Here is a 23,455-nt window from a genome sequence, read left to right on the forward strand (position 1 = left end):
CCCCCACCCCCCCTCAAAAGCTTCATTCATAGGTCACAGACTGTATCATCCATAAAATGCTCACACTGATTTATCTGCCCATAAACCTAGTTGTGCACAGATTTAAATACTTTGTAGACCACAAGATGTACAGATATGGTGCAGCAGTTTGAAAAGGGACATGGTGCAGCAGTTTGAAAATATTGGGCTCTGGAATTATACACACATGCACAAGTGTTGTCAAGTTGCAACTGACTCATAGCAACCCCAGCAAGAGGCTTTCAAGCCACGTGAAATGCAGAGGTGCTGTGCCATTGCCTTCTTCTGCAGAGTCTTCCTTGTTGGTCTCTCGTCCGATTATCAGTCCTGCTCAGTTCTGAAATCTGATGAGATCGGGCTATTCCACGCCGCCTTCCCTCCGTGTGTGTGTGTGTGTGTGTGTGTGTGTGCACATGCACACACACGTAAAGAGTAATGTCTGAAGCCTTGTCCTAATGGTAATAAAACTAGACAGAAGAAAAAATATCACCTGGTGTATTGGAGCAGGCAGAATGCATGTTTACTAAGATGTAAGACCGAGTTTAATGAACCTTACTCTCTAGAAAAAGTGCTTAGAATTGCAGTCTAAGGGGCCAAAGAGAAGAAGAAGAGTTGGTTTTTATATGCCAATTTTCTCTACCTTTTAAGGAGAATCAACAGACACCTTGTGACGTAGGTGTGGCTGAATGAGCTCGAAGAGAACTGTAACTAGCCCAAGATCACCCAGCTGGCTTTGAGGAGGGGCCATGGCTCAGTGGTAGAGCATCTGCTTGGCATGCAGAAGGTCCCAGGTTCAGTCCCCCGGCATCTCCAGTTAAAGGGACTAGGCCAATAGGTGATGTGAAAGACCCCTGCCTGAGACCCTGGAGAGCCACTGCCAGTCTGAGTAGACAATGCTGACTTTGATGGACCAAGGGCCTGATTCAGTATAAGGCAGCTTCATAAGTTCATGTGTGTTCATGTGTGTTCAACCCGGTTCACCAGATTAACCACTACACCACACTGGCACACCACACTGGCTCACCACAATGCCTTTGCAATTGCATTCAAATGTCACTTTTAACCAGTATTCAATTGGGATGTACATAAAGCTAGGATGGCCCAAGTTTGTGCGTGCGCCCAGGAGGACCCGATCCCTAGCACTTCCGCTTAAAGGATCTCAAGTGGCAAAGCCGTCAGTCTCAGACCTTGGAGAGCCACTGCTAGCTAGATAGGCCAGTAATGGGAGGACAGGGTCACAGGTAAATCAACAGACATAGATCCTGCCAGGTAACATGATCCCCTTCCATCCCAAATGTCCTCACTGTAATGAACAAATTTTGCAAAGGTGTATTCCTTGAGGTCTACGCTGGTTTCCTTAGGCAATTATGGGGCATGAATTTCATTCATGATCGTGTTTAGTTCAGATAAGATGAACATTTGACAATAGCTTAAACCCAACTGGGACCTCAGTTAGTTTAGCCTGGCACTGGAAAACCTTCCAGGTCCTGGGCAGAAGCATTTCCCAACCCCTCTTCTCTTGGGGACTTTTAATTGGAAATTACAGGGACCTTCTGTATGCAGAGTGTGTGTACACTGAGCTATGGTCCTGTAGAAAAGGAGCAGAAAGAATTACAAGTAGAAGCTACTGAGCCAGGGAAAAACAAACTGCCAGGAAAATCTTTAATTCCTGTTTTTGTAAAACTGCACTAAGAGACGCTGGGAAGGACCCTTACCACCACTTTGCTGCTATGTTTGGGGTTTAGGTGTGATTTTTTTCTCGAATTATGTTGCTTTTAGTGCTGCTGATATTAATACTTAGTGTCCTGTTCCCAAAAATTTAACTGTATGTCTGGGTTTATTTTGTAGGAGGAAAATACATGTTTTTAGAACATGGAAGCAGCACGTTTTCTTTGGCTAATGGAATAACAGTAGCACACTTTTCTAAAACAAGTAAAGTTTAATTAATTCTTCCCTAACTGGCTGAAATGTGAAATTGGGGGTCCCTTTCTTCTCATCTCACCTAGCTATTGCATAGCCCTACACTTGGCCCTAGCACTTAATCTTTATCATTTTCTCTTCTATGCCTCTATAGCTGCCAACTGAGGATAACACTTTATATACTGGACAAAACAGATTGTAATGTGTGAGTTTATACCACCAAATTTGTCTCTTTAGCTCAATTCAGATATCACATCTAAGTATGGTAGGTTAGCTCTGCTTAGATCCTAAACCACGGTTTGAGCTTCCCAGCCATCAGGCAAACCAAGCTTTTGTTTTTGACCTTCTAGGCACTCCTGTGTCTAAAGTATAGTTAGGGAACCTTGGATACTTCCTTCCACCCCTGTGAGGGTTCCTCCTGCTCTGTGGTAAGAAGGGCATCTTGATCTTGGGTGATTCCCACTGGCTGTTCAGTGAGGCAGGACTAAATCGCCACTTCCTGTCTCCCGGGCAAGAATTTCCTGAGCTCAGTTTAACTACTCTCCGAGATAAGGCGAAGGACAGGAAGGAATCTAATAAATATAGAACATTAACAAGAACAGGTAAAAACACAGCCAGGGAACGAGGTACGTCAGTGACCATGTAATCTTGGAATTTACAATCTTGGGGAAAGGAAAAATTGTACATAGCCAGACATATAGGTTGGACTTTAGCAGAGCTAATTTTGACAAACTTAAACTTATGCTGGGAGAAGGGAGTTCAAGAAGGGTGGGAGTTTCTTAAAAATGAAATACTGAAGGCGCAACCACAACCCATTTCCATTCCAGTCATTTAACTGGAGATGCTGGGGACTAAACCTGGGACCTTCACTAGGCGGACCCCAGGAGATGAGGGCAGTGCTGCAGAGCTCGGAGGGGCCGGTCGCTGGGGAGGGGGAGTACTGGAGGGGAGCCGGTCGGCTCGGGGCACCTGGGGTGGCGGGTGAGTGGCCTGTGTCAGACTGCAGTACCTCATAGTGTTTCTTTCATAAGGAACTTTACTCCAGTCGTAGTCACGAGTTTGAAAGTTTTATTAAGAAAGCCAGCGAGTTCAGTAAGTCCATAGAAACATAAGGCTAGAATATAGACGTGGGAAAACACCAGTACATTTATAAGGTACATACAATAGGATTATGTTCAGGGTATAACACAAAAGGACGAGGTGCGGCAGAGCTGTCTTGATAGTTCAGATACAAGGAAACAATACAGACGGTAACTGCCGGTAACTACTCATTGAAAACGCATTCAAGGAATTAACGCGTGAAATAGCTAGACGATCTCCAGGGCTCCCCGGCATTGTTCTGCGGGACCTGGTATCATACTAGCAATTATCCCGGGCGGGTCTTCATTGTGGTGCAGATGCCGGGCGGGGGACAGAATGCCAATGGGGGAGGACGGAGCGAACTCAATTTTGTTCTGGTGAGAAACCATCTTGTTTATCCCGGGTCGACAGAAAGCCCTAGCTGACATCCGGCTCGGCCCCGGCACCTATTGGACGGGGCTGCCTGATTTCCAGCCTGGCGCTCGCCCACTTTCTTTTCTTTCTCTTTCTTTCTCTCTTTCTTTCTCTCCTTCCTTCCTTCTTTCCTTCCTTCTTTCTCTCCTTATTTCCCTTTATCTTTCCTTCCTTCCTTCAAATGAGACTTGAATGGGTTGGGGGGGGGGGAGAATAGCAGCACAGATTGGCTGGGTGGGGGCTGTTTAGGGCATGGCAGAGAGTTATGGGACCTACAAGTTAACCTGGACAGAGGTGAAAGGGGTTTTTATAGAATGTTGTTGTTGTTATTGTTATTAATAATAATAATACCATGAAGCTTTAAAGTTGGGGGAAAGGAAAAGGATGCTAAGTGTTTCCCCAACTTTAAGGCTCGATGGTATGGGACACAGCTTGTGGGTTTGGACAAGAATTGGGGGTCAGGTAGCAATTTTCCTCCAGGCCAGATTGGCCAGGGATCCTGGAGGGTTCCCCCCCCCCATCTTCTGGGCATGGAGTAGAGGTAACTGGTGTGTGTGGGAGTGTATAGTTGTGAATTTCTTGCATTGGGCATGGGGTTGGACTAGATGACCCTGGTGGTCCCTTCCAACTCTATGATTCTAAGAGCGGTCACCCCCCCACCTTGCCCCGTCTTTCCCGAGCGCACCCACCTAACTATCTACCTCACCCCGTTTGCCTTTCTGCCTCTGCTGCCTGTGAATGCAGCTCAGCGCTGCTTGCAGGATTCCAAGTGCATATGCACGTAAGAGCCTCCAAGCAGCTCCTAGCTGCGCTGAAAGGCAACAGAGGCAGAAAGACAGGCTGCCTTTCTTCCTCTGCTGCCCCTTCGTTGCCTATGAACGCAGCTCTGTGCTGCTTGCAGGCTTCCAGGTGCACGTGCACATAAGAGCCTCCAAGCAGAGAGCTTAGCTACGTTCTCAAGCAACAAAGGGGCAGCAGAGGAAGAAAGGCAGCCTGTCTTTCTGCCTCCATTGCCCCTCAGAGCAGCTTGGTGCTGCTTGGAGGAAAACTGCTTCCTGACCCCAAAGTGGCGATCGGCACCATCCTGGGCACGCAAGAAAGGGCCAGGAGTTGTATCAGTGCATTTATCTTTGGCATCATACTTCTGCTGAATGTGGCATAATTGTGAAAGACATCTGTAGCGGAAAGGCAGGAAAGACATTTTCACTTCAACTGCTTCTACTTAAGAAAGAGTGAACAATGGGAGCAAGTAGTTTCAAACTGGCCTAGGGCACACCAGTGCCTTAACATGGGCCTGAATGGAACAAGTTGAAAGAAAACTTTAGTCCAGTGCTTCTCAGCATGGCAGCCGTGCATATCATGGTACCTTACAATTTGTTTCCTGGTGACAATTTTATTCTTCCTCAAAGCCACAAGCCAGTCCTGGTTTTCCTCCACAACACATTATTGCCATCTGAGGTTATTAAGAATAAATATTCTAGTCTTGGAGAACTTTCATAACTCTTTCCCAAATGTTCACTACCTGGGAAGCAAGATGATGAGGGGTGCCCCCACAATGTTGAAAGGAATGTAGCTTTTATTTATTTATTTATGTTTATTTGATTGGATGTACATGGCCCGGCCCGACCAAGTGACATTTATGTCATACCCGGCCCTCTGAACAAATGACACCCCTGGTCTAGAGCAGGGGTTGGCAAACTCATTAGTCAAAAGAGCCAAATATCAACAGTACAACGATTGAGATTTCTTTTGAGAGCCAAATTTCTTAAACTTAAACTATATAGGTAGGTACACTGTTTATTAACTTAATAAACTTTAATTAAAGCTTTAAGTCTTAATTAAACTATAGGTACACTGAATAAAACTTGATATCATACTTAATACTGATCTTATTTATTGATAAAAATTTAATTGTAAGTCCCTGCCATTTCCCCCTCCCCGTCCGGAGTCCTCGTCTGGAGGCCTGGTCTACCGCCATAAAAGCCTATTGATAAACCTGGCTTCCGGCTGAGTCCCATTGGGAGGCCAGGTCTACCCATTGGCTTTCTTGGCAGTAGTCCTGGCCTCTGGAGGCCCATAGAAGCCAATTGGTAGACCTGGCCTCTGAAGGGGGACTTTTTCCCCTCCTCGGAGTCCAGGTCTACTGCCAAGAAAGCCAGTGAGTAGACATGGCCTCCCAATGGGACTCAGCCGAAGGCCAGGTCTACCAAAGGAAGCCCGCCCCGCCCAACAGCTGATAGGCGGGGTGGGTGAGGAACGGCCGAGCCGCCCGCCCAGCAATCGCGCGGCTGGAGGGGAGGCTTTAGCCTCCAAACCATTGAGGGCAAGGGAAAGGGGGACCCGGCCATTCTCCACGGTGTGGGGGGGAGACAGCGCACCCGCTCGCCCGCGCTCTCTCTCAGGCGCGCCGGCTCCGCAGCCTGGCTGCCGGGGTGAGCGGGCGCAAGAGCAGGGGCTCCGAACCAAGTTCGGAGAGCCGCACTCAACGGGCCAAAGAGCCGCATGCGGCTCTGGAGCTGCAGTTTTGAGACCCCTGGTCTAGAGGATACAATCATCACGGGGAGATTTCTGTTTTTACATCACATAGCTGTTCATTTGTAACAGTTACTACGCACATTTGGTACACTGAGTTGGCAGCCTGCCATCTCAGGAATTCACCTCAAGTGTTCTATGATGATGGTATGTGATCTTGGATGATCTTACACAATTCCTTGCTAATAAGAACATCTGCATTATGCTCCAGGGATCAAGGATTTAGTATCTGCTGACAATCTGAATCTAAACCATCAGGAAGAATGGAGACTATCTAGCCATATCTGCATCTATGGTTTTCCTTCATAATAAAGGCTTCTACAGGTTCCTCTTGATATCTAGGTATGGCTCATGGTTGAGGGAGCACACATTGAAACTGAAAAATATTTTTTTAATTCCATCATATTGTGATGGAAAAGTTAGAGTGAAGTCCAGTAGGATCTTACAAACCAGCAAGATTTCCAGGGTATAAGCTTTCAAGAGTCAAAGCTCCCTTCATCAGATTTAGTTGCTGAAATGTTTTAGTGTTTTTGATGCATGCCACCCTGTGGACCCAGATTGGGTGGAAACGCTACATAATTTAAAAAATAATAATAATTACTTCCATCAAGTGTACATACATACTGCAGCCTGATATTGCATAAATTATGGCCATTTACTGAAAATTATATGACAGGATTCTAAATGTTATAAGACAGAATCAATCTTTACCATGTCTGTGGGCGCTTTAGCCTCCTTTACTCCCTGTTTCAGCCAGGATTCAGCCAGGATCGAACGCATGCGTTTTCGCCGAACGTGCGTTCGATCCTGGCTAAATCCTGCCTGAAACAGGGAATAAAGCGACCATGCGTTTTTGACCAGTATAATATTTTATTGACTCTATAAGTCAATTTTTTGAGAGCCAGCATGTAGCGGTTAAGGTGTCAGACTAGGACCTGGGAAACCCAGGTTCAAATCCACACTCGAACCATGGAAGCTTGTGAGGTGACCTTGGGCCGGTCACACACTCTCAGCCCCTGATCCTGGCTAGTATTTGGATGGGAGACCTCCAAGGAATACCAGGGTGGTGACGCAGAGGCAGGCAAACCACCTCCAAACATCTCTTACCTTGAAAACCCTACAGGGTTGCCATAAATCAGTTGCGACTTGACGGCAAAATAAAAGTTGTTTTTAGTTGTATCGCATAATTTATGCAACCAGACCTCTACTGCTGGAGGTTCAGGGGATTGCCAGTTCGTGGCAATTGCAAATTTTGCTATAATAAGCATATCCTCGAGTATGCCTTTAATGTGACCTTAAAAAACCCTCAACTAAAATCCTGATCTTTACTTTTTAAAAAAAATAAAGTGCCATTTTTAAAGTTCAGCCAAGCATTGTGTTCTACACCGAAAGCCTTCCAAGTAAGCCTATACTTAAAAGGTGAAGATGGGAGAATCCTGCCAGGGAAAAGGAACTTCTTATGCCACGACTTGACAACATCTGTTTCCTCTAGGAACTTAATTAAAATGTTACCATCCTTCCAACTGCATTTTAAACTTTTGTAAGCTTGCATGCTTCCTCAAGGCAACTTTATCCCGCTGCTGAAATGACCAGAGCCATTAGTATGTCGTGAACTCTGCGTAAGTACTCTGCCATACAACGCAGCCGGGCCAGGTGAAGGAAAGTGATTTGAGAGCGAGGCAAGTGGGTGTGACCCTGGAGGATGCCGCCCTTTAATCAAGAGCACACGGAGTTTTTCTGCACAGTCCGAATGCCCGACAGAGAGCACAGAAGAGCCATCCATCACTCTGTGACAGGCCAATCGAATGGATAAAATTGTGCCCAGCCTTTCTTGGATCAGGTGGAATATAAAACAGTTTCATATTATCTGAAAGTGTTAGTTTTAAAAGGGTAATATATAAATCAGTGTCTGTAAATACCAGGTATAACCAGTTCATGTATTATCAGGGGTCATGCTGTGTCCTTCAGACCGGAAGTGCACTTGTTCACACAAACAGACCTCCCTCCCACCCCGGGCACCAAGTAACCAGGCTCCAAAATAAAACTGCCATCTATCTGTAAGGGATTTTCAAGTGACAGAGCAAATGTACTTGGCAGTAGCGGAAAGTGTCGTCAAGTCGCAGCCAACTTATGGGGACCCTGTAGGGCAGGGGTGTCTAACATAAGGCCTGCGGGCTGGATCCGGCCCTGTGAGCCAGCCGAGGCGGCCACCCCCTCCCCTACTCTTGATCTGGGCTGGTGAGGCCTGGCCCAGCCTGACCAAGTGGCATTTATGTCATATCCGTCCCTCTTAACAATTGAGTTCAACACCACTGCTGTAGGGTTTTCAAGCCTACAGAGGTGGTTTGCCAAGGCCTACGTCTGCATATCAACCCTCAGTTTCCTTGGTGGTCTCCCATCCAAATACTAACCAAGGCCGACGCGACTTAGCTTCCACCATCTGATGAGATCAGGCTAGGCTGGGCCACCTAGGTCAGGGCTGAATGTACTTATATTTCCATATTTACACCTTTTAAAAAATATTAATACCGTATATACTCGTGTATAAGCCGAGTTTTTCAGCCCAAAAAAAGGGCTGAAAAAGCCGGCCTCGTCTTATACACGGGTCAATACGGTAGAAGGGGGAAGGAGGGAGGAGGGAGGGGGGAACTTACCTCTGCTGCCGAGCCACCGCCATTTTCTCCCGCCGGGAGGGGCCCTGGGCAGCCTCTCTGCAGCCGCAGGGAAGCTGCCCTGGCCCCCGCCGCCATTTTCTCCCGCCGGGAGGGGCCCTGGGCAGCCTCTCTGCAGTCGCAGAGAGGCTTCCCCGGCCCTCCCGGCCCCCGCCGCATTTTCCCTGCCGGGAGGGGCCATGGGAGGCCCCTGCCCGTCGCGCCGCTACCGCCCACGCGCCTGGGCGCCTTCCTCCGGCCGGCAGCGGCCTGGAGGGGCCTCCTGCCAGCCCAGGAAGGACGCGCCGCCGCCGCTTCGCCGCCTCTCCAGGTAAGGAGTGGGTTCAGGGTCTTTTCCCCCTCCCCCCTTGGATGGGACTGGGGTCGGGGTGGGTCGGGAGGGCCTGGGAGGCGGCGGGAGGGCGACCTGGGGCAGGGGCCCTGCGCTCTAAAATGGCGGCCGCCATTTTAGAGCGCAGCATTGCGGGTAAAGGAAATTTCTTATTGCCCCTCGGCATATACGCGGGTCAATAAGAAATTCCCTTTTCTGGCCTCTAATTTGGGGGGTCGGCTTATACTCGGGTCGGCTTATACCCGAGTATATACGGTATGTGTACTGAAGTGTGGAATTCTTCCAGGAGAAGTAGTACTGCCTAGTGGATAAAGTGTTGGACCTGGGTTCAAATACTTGGTTGCCATGGAATTTACTGGGTGATGCTGGGCTGGTCACGGTCTCTCAATCTAACCTACCTCACAGGATTGCTGTGAGGACAAAGTGGAGGAGGGGGGAACTACATCTGCCACTCTAAGCTCCTTGGACAAATGGCGAGATAAAAATCTACTAAATAGATTTTATAACTTGAAAACATTTTTTTCTTATATCAAATGAACCTGTTGGCAATATTTTTACTCTTTTGCAATTGAAGTTTGGTAGGGCTGCTGCGGGCCACAGTCCCAAGGGCTGGATATGGTCAGTGAGCCACCGGGTGACCGTTCCTGGTTAATAAGAACCCTCCATGGGGTTTAAATAGCTCTCAGACTGAAAGGAAATAATTAATCGCAATGACTTGTAAGCTTCAGTCACCTGGTCTAAGTTAATTCTTAAGGTGCTTTGTGGTCAGCCAAACAGGGTACAGCTGAAAAGGAAATAGGCCTCTCCCGCCCACCCCACTTTATTGAAAGCCTGATATAAAGCTGTCCTGCTGTGATTCCCAGCACAATCATTTTGAACGGCTGTTTAGATCAATGGGGCTCCTTGCCAAGGTGATTTTTTGAGGGCTACAAGCTGAAACGTTCTTTGTAGTGAGACTTATCTGTGGACGCTGCTTAAGAAAATAGGGCTCATGGGGAAAGAGTCTGAGACTTCAGTTGCAGTCTGACACATCCTGACTTCTGAGGAAACATTCCTAGGACTGAGCAGTTCAGACCCTAATGATAAATGCCTGAATGAGAAATCTGGCTTTCTGCTTTAGCCAGGTGTCATGGCACAACACCTTTACTGTATGTGTAGGTTGCTGGGGGGGGGCACTGACTAGGAGTTAAGGAGGAGGGAAATGGGTGTTTTTAATGGCTGTATAGATGAGGTGTAGTGATTAAGAGCAGTGGACTCTAATCTGGAGAACTGGGTTCAATCCTCACTTCTCCACAAGAACTCTACTGGGTGGCCTGGGGCCAGTCACAGTTCTCTCTGAACTCTCTCAGCCCATGCGGAGATAGGCTATGGCAAACCACCTCCAAACTTATCTTGCCTTGAAAACCCTATGGGCTCGCCATAAGACAGTTGTGACCTGACGGCACTTTCCACCACCATATACAAAGTGAATTTGGCCACTGCGACTTCTCATAAAGCAGTGAGAAAACCCCCTCCACGTATGTGGAATTTTGTCTACCTCTGTTTCCCCCCCACATGTGACTGCAGCCCTTTTCTAAATGTATTTACTGGCCAACGTTTGTGCTTCTACTTGTTTAATAAAGTAGTGGTTCAATCCTTTTATGAACTATGCATCTAACGTGTAATTTAGTTTATAACGAGGTTATGATTTTACCTGTATGTGCATATTTCCTTTTATGTTTATGACTGTTTATTATGCTGTTGCTGATCTATGGCCGTAATAAAATTAAGTAATTAATTAAAATGTATTTACTGAGAAGTAAATTTCCATGAGCTAAGAGCCCCGTGGCGCAGAGTGGTAAGCTGCAGTACTGCAGTCCAAGCTCTGCTCACGACCTGAGTGCGATCCCAAAGGAAATTGATTTCAGGTAGCCGGCTCAAGGTTGACTCAGCCTTCCGTCCTTCCGAGGTCGGTCAAATGAGTACCCAGCTTGCTGGGGGTAAAGGGAAGATGACTGGGGAAGGCACTGGCAAACCACCCTGTAAACAAAAGTCTGCCTAGTAAACGTCAGGATGTGACGTCACCCCGTGGGTCAGGAATGACCCGGTGCTTGCACAGGGGACTTTTACCTTTTGTAATTGTGTACAGCTTGCTTTCGGAATACTATTCCGTGCAGGTTTCAATTGGTCTATTGGAAGGGAAAATCTTTTGTCTAACCTACTAGTCCAGGTGGACACAGATATCTGAGATTAACAATTGATAGGTTTGGGAGCCCCAGTTTTAACAGTAGAATGGAGGAGGAGATACATTGTGGACCCAACAAGTTTCTAAAAAATACCTGACTATTGAGGAGAGAGAATAATTAATTTTGAATCCAACCCTAGCAGATGCTGCAAATACCACCTACATTCAGACAGCAATAAACCAAGTTTGAGTAACCTCTGGTTTAGTGGGATGTCTGAATGCAGACCACTCAATGGCGTGCTAAAGGTGGATTCCAGGTCTCTTCCTCTCTTTCACTCGGATCATCTTTGTGTTCTTCTCCTTGATTTAAGTCATAAACAGATTTGGCTGTATTAGCCACATTATGAGGGGCAATTCCATAACTACTTATGACCAAGAATCACTGGCTTCCGGAGATCAAAGGGGATCTACTTCATAGCAAGCCTGGGGGGAGACTCATTTTGCCACCTGAATACCAGCTCTTTCAAAACAACATCAGGCTGTTTTGGTAACGTGGGCCGTTATTGTTGTGGTCAGCGGTGTGGGTTTTCCAGAAAAAAACAGAACTGGAAAATTTTTCCAGAAAAAGTTTCAATGCCCTAAACAGTGCCCTGATCTGAATTACCATGTTTCTTTGGCTGATATTTAGTAAACAAAGACTGCAATCGTAAGAGCACTTTCCTGTAACTAAGCCTCATTGAAAAAAAGGGACTTGCTTCCAGGTAGACCAGTAGTGCTCCCAATTTTTTCAAAAAATCTCATTTTAATTCTAATTAATACCAGCAAATATTTTAACTGAATAATCAAAATAATTGATCAGGAAAACAACTGTGGTTAAAAGGTTCTGTCCAAATAAATTCAAAGCTTTCTGTAGAAATGGTTTTTATTACAATTATACTTCTAGAAATGTAAGGACAGTATAGCATTACTTCTATTATATTTTAGCACACCCAAAGATCTGTGCGCATGTCTTCCCTTTTAGCTCTCTACATAATTAAACTCTCTTCCCTGGAGATCACTACTGGTTTGCTTCATATCAGATTAGTGATGATAACATCCCTTCCGCTTTTTAGCTTTGTTTGTTTTAGCTTTGTTGTTGTTGCAGTCAAGTCACAGCTGACTTAGTTTTGCAGCATGTTAAGTGGCTGAGTACATCCTGCTCTGAACAGGAAGTTGGGTCATTTGGTTTCAAGCGATATTTGGTACACACACACACAAAATGTCCTGAAAAAACTTGTTTCTAAAGGGAATAAGAGGCAACCACTGGAGAAATTCTAGTGTGGATACAGAGGTTCACCTCCATGAAAAAAGTTAGAGCTACGAGTAGTTTTATAGAACAAGGTTGGAAAACTGAAATTGATACTCTGACAAGATTTTGTGGGATCTCAAAAATGGAAGATACAGAAATATAGCTCTTTACCTGTGCTCTAGCCAGATCTTCAATGAGATCCAGTGAAAACTGAAAACGCTCATTGCGTGTTAACTGCTAGATGAGTGTAAAATTCACCCAATTCTGACTAAAGGAGAAGATGGCCCTCCTTGCCACACCTTCAGGCTCTGTCAATTACAGTGAGGGCATCCTTTTAGTATCTTTGCTCAGACTCTTTTAAGTGGTGAGCTGCTTTAGGGAAGTCACAGGTGCACTCTTTGAGGATGAAATCCATCGTTGTTGGGGGTATTCCACCTTCCTCTTAGTATGGCGCCAAGGCAAACTGTATATAGTTACCACATGCTCAGAGGACTTTGAACTCCATCTCCTGGGATTGAAACCCTGTCAGTCAGCTTTGGTGGATCAAGGTTCAAACCTGATGCCCAAATTGAGGTGGTTTTTGCTGCCAAAGAAAAACTCCTGGTAGACAGAACAGTGGTTAACACTTTCTAAACTGATAGAACCAGCAACCTTAGAAGATCCAGCAAATGATGGTGCATCCTCTGAACACTTGGGGCTCGGTCTAAACCAGGGGTGTCAAACATAAGGCCCGGGGGCTGGATCAGGCCCTTAGAGAGCTCTTATGCGGCCCACGAGGCAGCCGCCACCCCCACTCTTGATCTGGGCTGGCAAGGCATGGCCTGGCCCCACCAAGTGACATTTATGTCATATCCGACCCTCGTAACAAAGGAATTTGACACCCCTGCTGTAGTGACCCCTTGTCTATATGATGTAGCTTGCAATGTCCCTGGCTGATGACTTGATATTTGGGAAGTACACTTGCCATGAGCGTTGATTGTTGGAAATGATTATATCCATTGCATGGTATAAAGAGCACAACTAATATGTTTGTTTCCCAAGGAGGGAATGTATAGTTAGTGTTACAGTGTTATGAAATGTACAGATAGTCAGTGGGGTTGAGGAGTTCGTTTTACTTATTTTGCCTATGGCTTTTGCGTCCCACACTGACTGTAAAGAACTCAGGATGGTGACCTTGGGATAGTGGTCCTGTGATGCTGCCGGCCGCTCGATCAGGAAAAGGGCTTTGACTTACTCTTGTGCTCTTAGCAGCTGTTTGAGCTGCAGAAATCAATGGCTGAAGCATAAAAATTAGCCCCATCACCCATTAATTTATATAGATTCACCTGGTTGTTTGAAGGCACAGAAGCAGAGGCCAAAACCACGAAGGCTTCTGAAGCCTGTTAAACTGGCTGCGTGTGACTGGGGTCAAGCACACCCAGGGAGCTTCAGGGCAGAGAGTGTGAATTTCTACCCCCGGTCACTCTGGTCTAAGTATAAAAGCTTACTGACTGCATCAGGTTACATCTGTAAGTGCTGTCAAGTCGCATCCAACTTATGGCGACGCCAGCAAGGGGCTTTCAGTTTGCCATTGCCTTTCTCTGTGGAGGCTTCCTTGGCGGTCTCCCATGCAAGTACTGACCTTGCTTAGCTTCCAAGGTCTGACAAGCTTGGTCTATATACCATGTTGCATTCATTCTACAGAACGGTGGGTTTTTTTTTAAGTAGCCCATGAAAGGGAGAAGCTTTGGCAGAGCCTTTGCTTTGTGTGCAGAAGATCTCAGGTTCAATTCCAGCATCTCCAGTTAAAAGGCTCAAGTAGGAGGTGATGCAAAAGACCTCCGCCTGAGACCTTGGAGAGCTGCTGCCGGTCTGAGTAAACAAGACTGACCTTGATGGCCTGATGGTTTGATTCAGTAGAAGAAAGCTTCATGTGTTCGAGTTCTTCATAAACACACAAAATATACTTCCTTGTTCTACAGAGGAGCATCTTTTGCTCCTAGGGCAGGGGTCTGCAAACTGCGGCTCCCGAGCTGCATGCGGCTCTTTGGCCAGTTGAGTGCGGCTCTCCGAACTTGGTTGGGAGCCCCTGCTCTAGCGCCCGCTCGCACCGGCAGCCAGGCTGCGGAGCCGGCACGCCTGAGAGAGCAAGCGAGCGTGAGAGAGCAAGCGAGCGTGAGAGAGCAGGCGAGCGGCCGCACTGTCTCTCCCCACCCCCACGTGGAGAATGGCCAGGTCCCCCTTTCCCTTGCCCTCAATGGTTGGGAGGCTAAAGCCTCCCCTCCCCTCTAGCCGCGCGATTGCTGGGTAGGAGGCTCGGTGGTTCTTGCCCCCCCCCGCCTATCAGCTGTTGGGCGGGGCGGGCTTCCTTTGGTAGACCTGGCCTCCGGCTGAGTTCCATTGGGAGGCCATGTCTACCCACTGGATTTCTTGTCGGTAGACCTGGACTCCGAGGAGGGGAAAAAGTCCCCCTTCAGAGGCCAGGTCTACCAATTGGCTTCTATGGGCCTCCGGAGGCCAGGTCTACTGCCAAGAAAGCCAATGGGTAGACCTGGCCTCCCAATGGGACTCAGCCGGAGGCCAGGTCTACCAATAGGCTTTTATGGCGGTAGACCAGGCCTCCAGACGAAGACTCCGGACGGGGAGGGGGAAATGGCAGGGACTTACAATTTAATTTTTAAATTATATCATATAATTTTCAGTAAATGGCCATAATTTATGCAATATCAGGCTGCAGTATGTATGTACACTTGATGGAAGTAATTATTATTATTTTTTAAATTATGTAGCGTTTCCACCCAATCTGGGTCCACAGGGTGGCATGCATCAAAAACACTAAAACATTTCAGCAACTAAATCTGATGAAGGGAGCTTTGACTCTTGAAAGCTTATACCCTGGAAATCTTGCTGGTTTGTAAGATCCTACTGGACTTCACTCTAACTTTTCCATCACAATATGATGGAATTAAAAAAATATTTTTCAGTTTCAATGTGTGCTCCCTCAACCATGAGCCATACCTAGATATCAAGAGGAACCTGTAGAAGCCTTTATTATGAAGGAAAACCATAGATGCAGATATGGCTAGATAGTCTCCATTCTTCCTGATGGTTTAGATTCAGATTGTCAGCAGATACTAAATCCTTGATCCCTGGAGCATAATGCAGATGTTCTTATTAGCAAGGAATTGTGTAAGATCATCCAAGATCACATACCATCATCATAGAACACTTGAGGTGAATTCCTGAGATGGCAGGCTGCCAACTCAGTGTACCAAATGTGCGTAGTAACTGTTACAAATGAACAGCTATGTGATGTAAAAACAGAAATCTCCCCGTGATGATCGTATCCTCTAGACCAGGGGTCTCAAAACTGCAGCTCCAGAGCCGCATGCGGCTCTTTGGCCCGTTGAGTGCGGCTCTCCGAACTTGGTTCGGAGCCCCTGCTCTTGCGCCCGCTCACCCCGGCAGCCAGGCTGCGGAGCCGGCGCGCCTGAGAGAGAGCGCGGGCGAGCGGGTGCGCTGTCTCCCCCCCACACCGTGGAGAATGGCCGGGTCCCCCTTTCCCTTGCCCTCAATGGTTTGGAGGCTAAAGCCTCCCCTCCAGCCGCGCGATTGCTGGGCGGGCGGCTCGGCCGTTCCTCACCCACCCCGCCTATCAGCTGTTGGGCGGGGCGGGCTTCCTTTGGTAGACCTGGCCTTCGGCTGAGTCCCATTGGGAGGCCATGTCTACTCACTGGCTTTCTTGGCAGTAGACCTGGACTCCGAGGAGGGGAAAAAGTCCCCCTTCAGAGGCCAGGTCTACTAATTGGCTTCTATGGGCCTCCAGAGGCCAGGACTACTGCCAAGAAAGCCAATGGGTAGACCTGGCCTCCCAATGGGACTCAGCCGGAAGCCAGGTTTATCAATAGGCTTTTATGGCGGTAGACCAGGCCTCCAGACGAGGACTCCGGACGGGGAGGGGGAAATGGCAGGGACTTACAATTAAATTTTTATCAATAAATAAGATCAGTATTAAGTATGATATCAAGTTTTATTCAGTGTACCTATAGTTTAATTAAGACTTAAAGCTTTAATTAAAGTTTATTAAGTTAATAAACAGTGTACCTACCTATATAGTTTAAGAAATTTGGCTCTCAAAAGAAATCTCAATCGTTGTACTGTTGATATTTGGCTCTTTTGACTAATGAGTTTGCCGACCCCTGTCCTAGGGGGATCCTATGCATGGGGGGGGGGGCAGGGGCTTCTGCACAAGGAGAAACTTTAAACAACTGGAACTTTTATGATCCCAGTTTGGCAAACGGTGCCTTTCAAAATTCCTTCTTCTCAACCAGTTATACAGAGCCCCGTCTTCCTGCCCACTCCTGCGTTGCTGCCTCCCTCCTGCTGCTTTCAAAATAAAGAAGGCGGTCATGACATGATAAATAGGGATGTAGTTCAAAAGCGAAGAGTCTTTTAGAGGGGTGCTAGCCAACCCCAAGAGGATTTGTGGTACATTCAATCTGAAAAAAGGCCGTTGTAGCAAATTGCGACGGTGGGGGAGGGGAGTAAATAACCTTGGTTGCTTTGTGCCATGGAATCACCAAGAATTATTTTTATTTGTTTACTCAAAAAACAAACAAACCAGAATCAGCTCCTCAGTTCAGGCAACATAGAGGTAGGAAGGAAAATTCTTGTAATCTTCCTTGTTAGAGATCTTCTCAACTAGGCAGGCTTCTCCTGCTTCTCCTTTATACCTTGCTAAGAATGAGACATTCTTTACATGGTTATTAGGACCAAATAACTCCAATTTCAGAAACAAACTGTTACCTTAAAAGAATCTATGCAAACAAATGACTTGGTCCCCGTGGGGCTTTAAGATTTTGAAATAAATCTTTTAAAAATTCTATAAAAATGAGGGGAATAGATATTTAGTTATTTATATGGTTTGTAACTTGAACATAGTTTTAAAAAAACTCTAAAAAAATACAGAAAGGTGCATTAAGTCAAGGATTGTCAGCTGACACTTCAGCCTGCTTCTGTGCCTTTAAATAGCTTGATCTGCAATCCATATGTGCATATTTATAAGCATATAACCTGCTAATATCTGTGGATCAAACTGCTGTTAAAGGCACTGGATCAGTGGTCAAGAAAGTTGGCCACCTTAATTAAGATTTAAAAACATACCTGAAAGGGGAAGAGAAATGGGATACCCTCCCCACCCCCCAGGGGGGACCTTCGTCTGTCTCCCTCCATTGGTGTCTTTTGCCAGCAGGAGAAGACTGTTCGTTTTGTTTTGTCTGGCCCTGATGCCCCCTATAACATTTACTGGCCCTCCTCCTAGCGTTGTTTATGCGTAATCCAGTTTTCATTATATAGTTCATTGTATGTATTATATGGTTCCTACTCCACTGTTTTTAACTGTGTAATCCACTTTTAGTCTCATCAAGGAAGATAAATGATGAAGGAAGTTAAATAAATAAATGATAGAAAAGGAGTTAAATTTTTAAAAACTTGGAACTGAGTAGGAGTGTAAAGGGAGAAAACCAGTGTGCTTTATTGTCTCACGCTTCTGAGGTTAGAAAACCAGGGCAATTGTTCCCGAAGCAACTGTCCTACATAGGGTGGCCTAACATGAAGGAAGACAGGGCTCTAGTAACGTTAATGGTTATGCAGAACAGCCTCTTTGCTGGCCCCAGTGGGGCCTTCCCTCTTGGCTCCTAATGCCACCTCTCCTTCTCGATTCCCCTGTGCCACAGTCTCCCCTCCCCAAAAAAATTCCTGCAAAGGGGAGACACGCCCTCGCGCCCATTCACTCCCACTCAAAAGAGATTCTTTTTACTACTATACATCAGTAAACGGTTTCCCAAATCTCTACTTGCAGTATTAAAATATCATGACTAGATACCAGTAGAATCTGCTAGCCCTAGCAATCTCCCTAATATCATTTAATTTTGCCTGTCTGACACAGTGCATAGCTGCAGAGCCTAGTTTCTCCAAGCTCCCTGGAGGTTATGACATAAAAACTGTTTTGTAGATAATTTCAATTTATTTGAAAAAATGGATTATTGTTCATGCGTGTGCCATCAAGTTACCACAAAAGTTACCCTTTGAACAATCTCCACTAAGATTTATGCTTTAAGTATATTTCAGCAAAAAAAAAAATTGCATTAAATTTTTATAAATTAGCCTTTCAAGCCTTTTAATACTTAATAACTTATGCAGTCGTTTTAAAGACAATTTATTAAGAAAGTCTACTGTGCTGAAGACAGGAAATGCTCTGCTGCTTCCTCATCTTTGTATGGGACACTAGCAGAGACCAAGCAGAAGTATAACCACTGATCGGGCAAAACCGACATGGAGATGTTCCCAGAAACAGTGAGACATGCCTTTCTCATCCCGCTGCCAAGTGTAGAATTTTTCTTTGTGAAAAATAAATGGTGGAGATTCTTCCCTAAGCTTCAGAACATTGTACGCCCAAACATGCAAGTGTTAATGTGACAAAGAGGAGCCTGAAAATGCGTATGATCTTGGTTCCTTCATTAGTTGGCTGTGACTGACTGGAATTCTCTCTCTCCTGATTTAGATTTGCTGGAATATAATGTGTGAAACGTCTCTAAGAATATTTATTTCTCTCCCTGCCCTTCTTCCAAGTTGTTTAGCTCAGAGTTTGGGTTCTCTCCCCCGCCCATTCCATCTCTTGAAATTTTTAAAAAGTTGTTTAGAACACTTATTTCTGATATTTCAAAGATCAAAAATCAGAAACTTTATGCCTTCGCAAACTACCACCCAGGAAATTCATTTTTCAAAGACCACAAGACAAAGCATATTTATTCTGCAGTCCCATTGAAATAAATAAATAAATGATAGCTGCTTGTGAGTAAATGTAGTTGGGGGATCAGGCTGTAAAGATGCCCCAAGCATTCCATGGAATTTTAGTGGGACTTGCTCCTAAGTAATCAGGTTAAGGAGATGTTGGCAAGAAAAAAATTCTCAGAAAAACAAGTAAAAATAGACTGCAACAAAATTCTGGACAGCTAATCAGATGTACCGTATATACTCGCGTACAAGCCGAGTTTTTCAGCCCAAAAAAAGGGCTGAAAAAGCCGGCCTCGGCTTATACGCGGGTCAATACGGTAGGGGAGGGGGCAACTTACCGCCGCCACCATCGCCGCGCGTGGCTTCCTCCGGCCAGGAGCGCCCTGGGAGGGCCTCCTGTGGCCACTGGAAGGGCTTGCCGCCGCCCCCGTCGGGCACGTGCGGTTCCTGCCGGCCGGCATCGGCCTGGGAGGGCCTCTGGAGGCCCCGCCGTCGCCCCTGCCGGGCGCAGTGCAGCTCCTGCCGGCAGGCACCGGCCTGGGAGGGCCTATGGAGGCCCCGCCGCCGCCCCCGCCGGGCGCATGCGGCTCCCCCCAGCCAGGAGCGACCTGGGGGGGCCTCCTGCAGCCGCGGGGGTGGCTGCCGCCGCCTTTGCCGAGCCTGGAGTGGCCTAGGAGCGGTCCACGGGGCCTCCTGGGCCGCGGGGGGGGGGGGGGGCGCCGCCTGCCTGCGCACCTGGATTAAGGTAAGACTGCTGGGGGGGAGGGGTTATAAGCCGACCCTTGGCTTATACGCGGGTGCCTAATTTTTCCCCATTTTGGGGGAGAAATTAGGCACCTCGGCTTATATGCGGGTCGGCTTATACACGGTAATAAAAAGAAGGTTCATATGGGGAATTTGGAGAGATCCTAATCTTCTATGTTACTGAACATACAAGCATCAGATGTATATAAATTGATGGAATTTTATATTGTGATAATAATTATTGACAATGCTAGGAAAACAAATTAAAAGCTGAATGATCTGAATACAAATAAAATCCAATACAGGCCACCAATCATACGTTAAATCATATCATGTCAGATATAAGCAAGAGCATATGGATGGTGGAACTGATCAAGTAAAATGATGAACTTTTATTGGTATTGGATGGGAGACCTCCAAGGAAGGGTGCTGCGGAAGAAGGCGATGGCCAGCCACCTCTGCTTCTCACTTGCCTTGAAAGCCCCTTGCCGGGGTTGCCATAAGTCAGCTCTGTCTTGATGGCACTTCACATACACACAATAATAATAATTTATACGCCGACCTTATGCATATTCAGTTCAGTAAGACTTACTCCCAAGAAACTGCATATAAAGTCATAGGCAGGCACTCTTAGAAGCATAATAGAAAGCTAGAGATGCCAGCAGGCCTGGAGGGAGAATGTGCTGGCCCTTTAACAGAGGGGCTTAATGTGTGGGAATGGGCAGCTGCAGCTTTATAGCACGAAGGTACATTATATCATTTGGTAAATAACATCCCATTTTAAAAATAATTTTATTGCCATCAAGTCACAGCTGACGTATGCCGACCCTGTAGGGTTTTCAAGGAAAGAAACATTCAGAGGTGGTTTGCCATTGCCTGCCTCTGCTTCACAGCCCTGATATTCCTTGAAGATCTCCCATACAAATACTTGCCAGGGTCGAGGCTGAGAGTGTGTGACCGGCCCAAGGTCACCCAGCAAGTTTCCATGGCAGAGTTTGGATTCGAACCTGGGTTTCCCAGATCCTAATTCAACACTTTAACCACTACACCACACTGACTCTCTGTATCAATTTACACTATATAATTTCCTTTGCCGAAGAGCCCTGTGGTGCAGAGCTCTAAGCTGCAGTACTGCAGTCCAAGCTCTGCTCACGATCTGAGTTTGATCCCAACGGAAGTTGGTTTCAGGTAGCCGGCTCAAGGTCGACTCAGCCTTCCATTCTTCCCAGGTTGGTAAAATGAGGACCCAGCTTGTTGCTGGGGGTAAAGGGAAGATGACTGGGGAAGGCGCTGGCAAACCACCCCATAAACAAAGTCTGCCTAGTAAATGTCGGAATGTTGCGTCACCCCATGGGTCAGGAATGACTCGGTGCTTGCACAGGGGACCCTTACCTTTTAATTTCCTTTGAGTCTCAGTGAAAAGGGCGGACTATTAATATAATAAACTAATAAACACATGTCATATTTCATCAAAGTACCTGCAAACAATACAGACGCATTTGATTTTTTGTTTTTCCCTGGGGTGTAACTGGGCATCCAATATTTACCTCAAAACTTCACTGCTTTGTGTACAGAGCTGGATCCTATCCATGCGAGTTGTAATAACAACAGATGACATTCAAGACTGGTGAAAACATGTTACTGCTTCCTTGCCTGACCTTGCAAAACGCACATTAGCAAACTATGCAAAACTAAATTATTCAGGAGGGCTTCCTTACGAAGGAAATGACTCAAGAAGGAGGCTTTAACAACGGGAAAGACAGTGCGGAGCATGCCGCTGTCCGCAACACCCACTATCTATTGATGTTGTGTAATTTCTGCCTGCCCTGGCCTGGATGGCCCAGGCTAGCCTGATCTCGTCAGATCTCAGAAGCTAAGCAGGGTCAGCCCTGGTTAGTATTTGGATGGGAGACCACTGAGGAAGACCAGGGTTGCTGCTGTGCAGAGGAAGGCACTGGCAAACCACCTCTTTTAGTCTCTTGCCATGAAAACCCCCCAAAAAGGGGTCGCCATAAGTTGGCTGCGACTTGACAGCACTTTATACACACACACACACGATTTCTGCATCCCTTAATCTGCCATGTTAATACTTGGTACTCATTCCCACATCCTTTTTTTTAAAAAAAATTATTTTTTATTATTTTCTTGATTTCATTAACATATATAAAAACATCCATTATTTAGAATTTAATAAGGTAATACAAAGGAAATAATTACAGTAATTAAAACATAAATGACTTCCCCCTCACTCTCTGCCATCTTAATTTAAATTGTATATACTTTTGCTAACAACACTAATCCCCATCTTATTTGATTGGTATGTTCTTATCTTGTTAATTCAATACCTTAATATAATACAAAATATATATAGGGGATTAAACCAAAGAGTATCCTTTAAACGATCCCATTAAAAATGCCATTTCACAGTAAATTCCGCCTCCCTTGATCTGCCACGTTACTGCTTGGTCCCCCTTCCCACGCCCTGCTCCCGCGACGCCGCTTCCTGGGTGCCCCCCCCCCGAGAGCGGCGGGGGCCGTCGAGGGCGTGTATCCGGGCCCCGCGCAGCTTCCCCTGGCTGAGGAGCCCCCGCCCCCTTGGGAGCGCAGAGCGGACCAACGGTCGCCCCGGCTGCTTCCGCCTCCCGGAACCGCCGCAGCTGCAGGCGGGGGGGGGGCCGCTCTGGACTCCCAAGGGGGCGGGGGCTCCTCAGCCAGGGGCCCGACGGACGGCGGACGGACGGAGGCGTCTCCTCAGCGCGCACGCGCGGGCCCCCCGCCCCTTCCCCCCCACGCGCAAGCGCGGCGCGGGCCCGGCGCGGCTTACCTGAGGGCCGAGCGCGGCGTGGGCGTGGGCGGCAGGGGGCGCTGGTCCCGGGGCGGCCGGCCGCCTTTTCTTGGCGGAGCTGCCGCCGTTGCCCGGGCTCGAGGGGCGCTTCTGACTCCGGGCCGACGCGGCCCCGGCCCCAAGTGGGGAGAGCGCCGGACGAGCAGTGGGGGAGGCGGCGGCGGCGGCACCACCACCTCCGGGGGCCGCCATTGGGGTCGCGCAGCCGCCTCTGCCCCTCACGCTCCCCTCAGGAGCCCCGCCCAGGAGGGAAAGGGGCGGGGCCAATCGGAGAGGCTGTCGGGGCCACACGTGACCTGCCTGCAGCCGGGCTGCGGGGGGTCAAGACAGGAGGTTTTGGGGGCGGGGCCTGAGGAGGACGGGGCGTGGGGAGGGGAGGGACTCCAGTGCCGTAGAGTCCAACGGCCAGAGCGGCCATTTCCTCCCGGCGGACTGCATCTATCGGCTGGAGATCAGCTGTCATAGCGGGAGGCCTCCAGCCAGGACCTGGAGTTGACGAGACATACAGCACCAGCTCTAAATATCGATCAGTGCCAAAAATGAAACCCACCACTTAGAATGATCAAAGTAAATAAGTGTGAAACACTTCAGACACAATGATGTATTAAAGCACCCCTTGATTATATATACAATCAAAGCAAAAATGTATAAAGAAATATATGGTTACTTCACC

At 47.3% G+C, this 23,455-nt stretch overlaps 1 protein-coding gene across 1 annotated transcript in view; it reads right to left on the reverse strand.

Annotated features, from left to right (window-relative positions):
• INO80C (INO80 complex subunit C) overlaps window positions 1-22,974 on the reverse strand; it is a 50,323-nt gene extending 27,349 nt beyond the window's left edge. The window contains exon 1 of the mRNA XM_056857837.1: window positions 22,762-22,974. Coding sequence (XP_056713815.1) covers window positions 22,762-22,974 — 213 coding nt within the window. The remainder of the gene's footprint in view (window positions 1-22,761) is intronic.
• Window positions 22,975-23,455: the final 481 nt, after the last annotated feature.

The sequence above is a fragment of the Euleptes europaea genome, chromosome 11 (assembly GCF_029931775.1).
Source record: "Euleptes europaea isolate rEulEur1 chromosome 11, rEulEur1.hap1, whole genome shotgun sequence".
In the NCBI taxonomy this organism is placed as follows: domain Eukaryota; kingdom Metazoa; phylum Chordata; class Lepidosauria; order Squamata; family Sphaerodactylidae; genus Euleptes; species Euleptes europaea.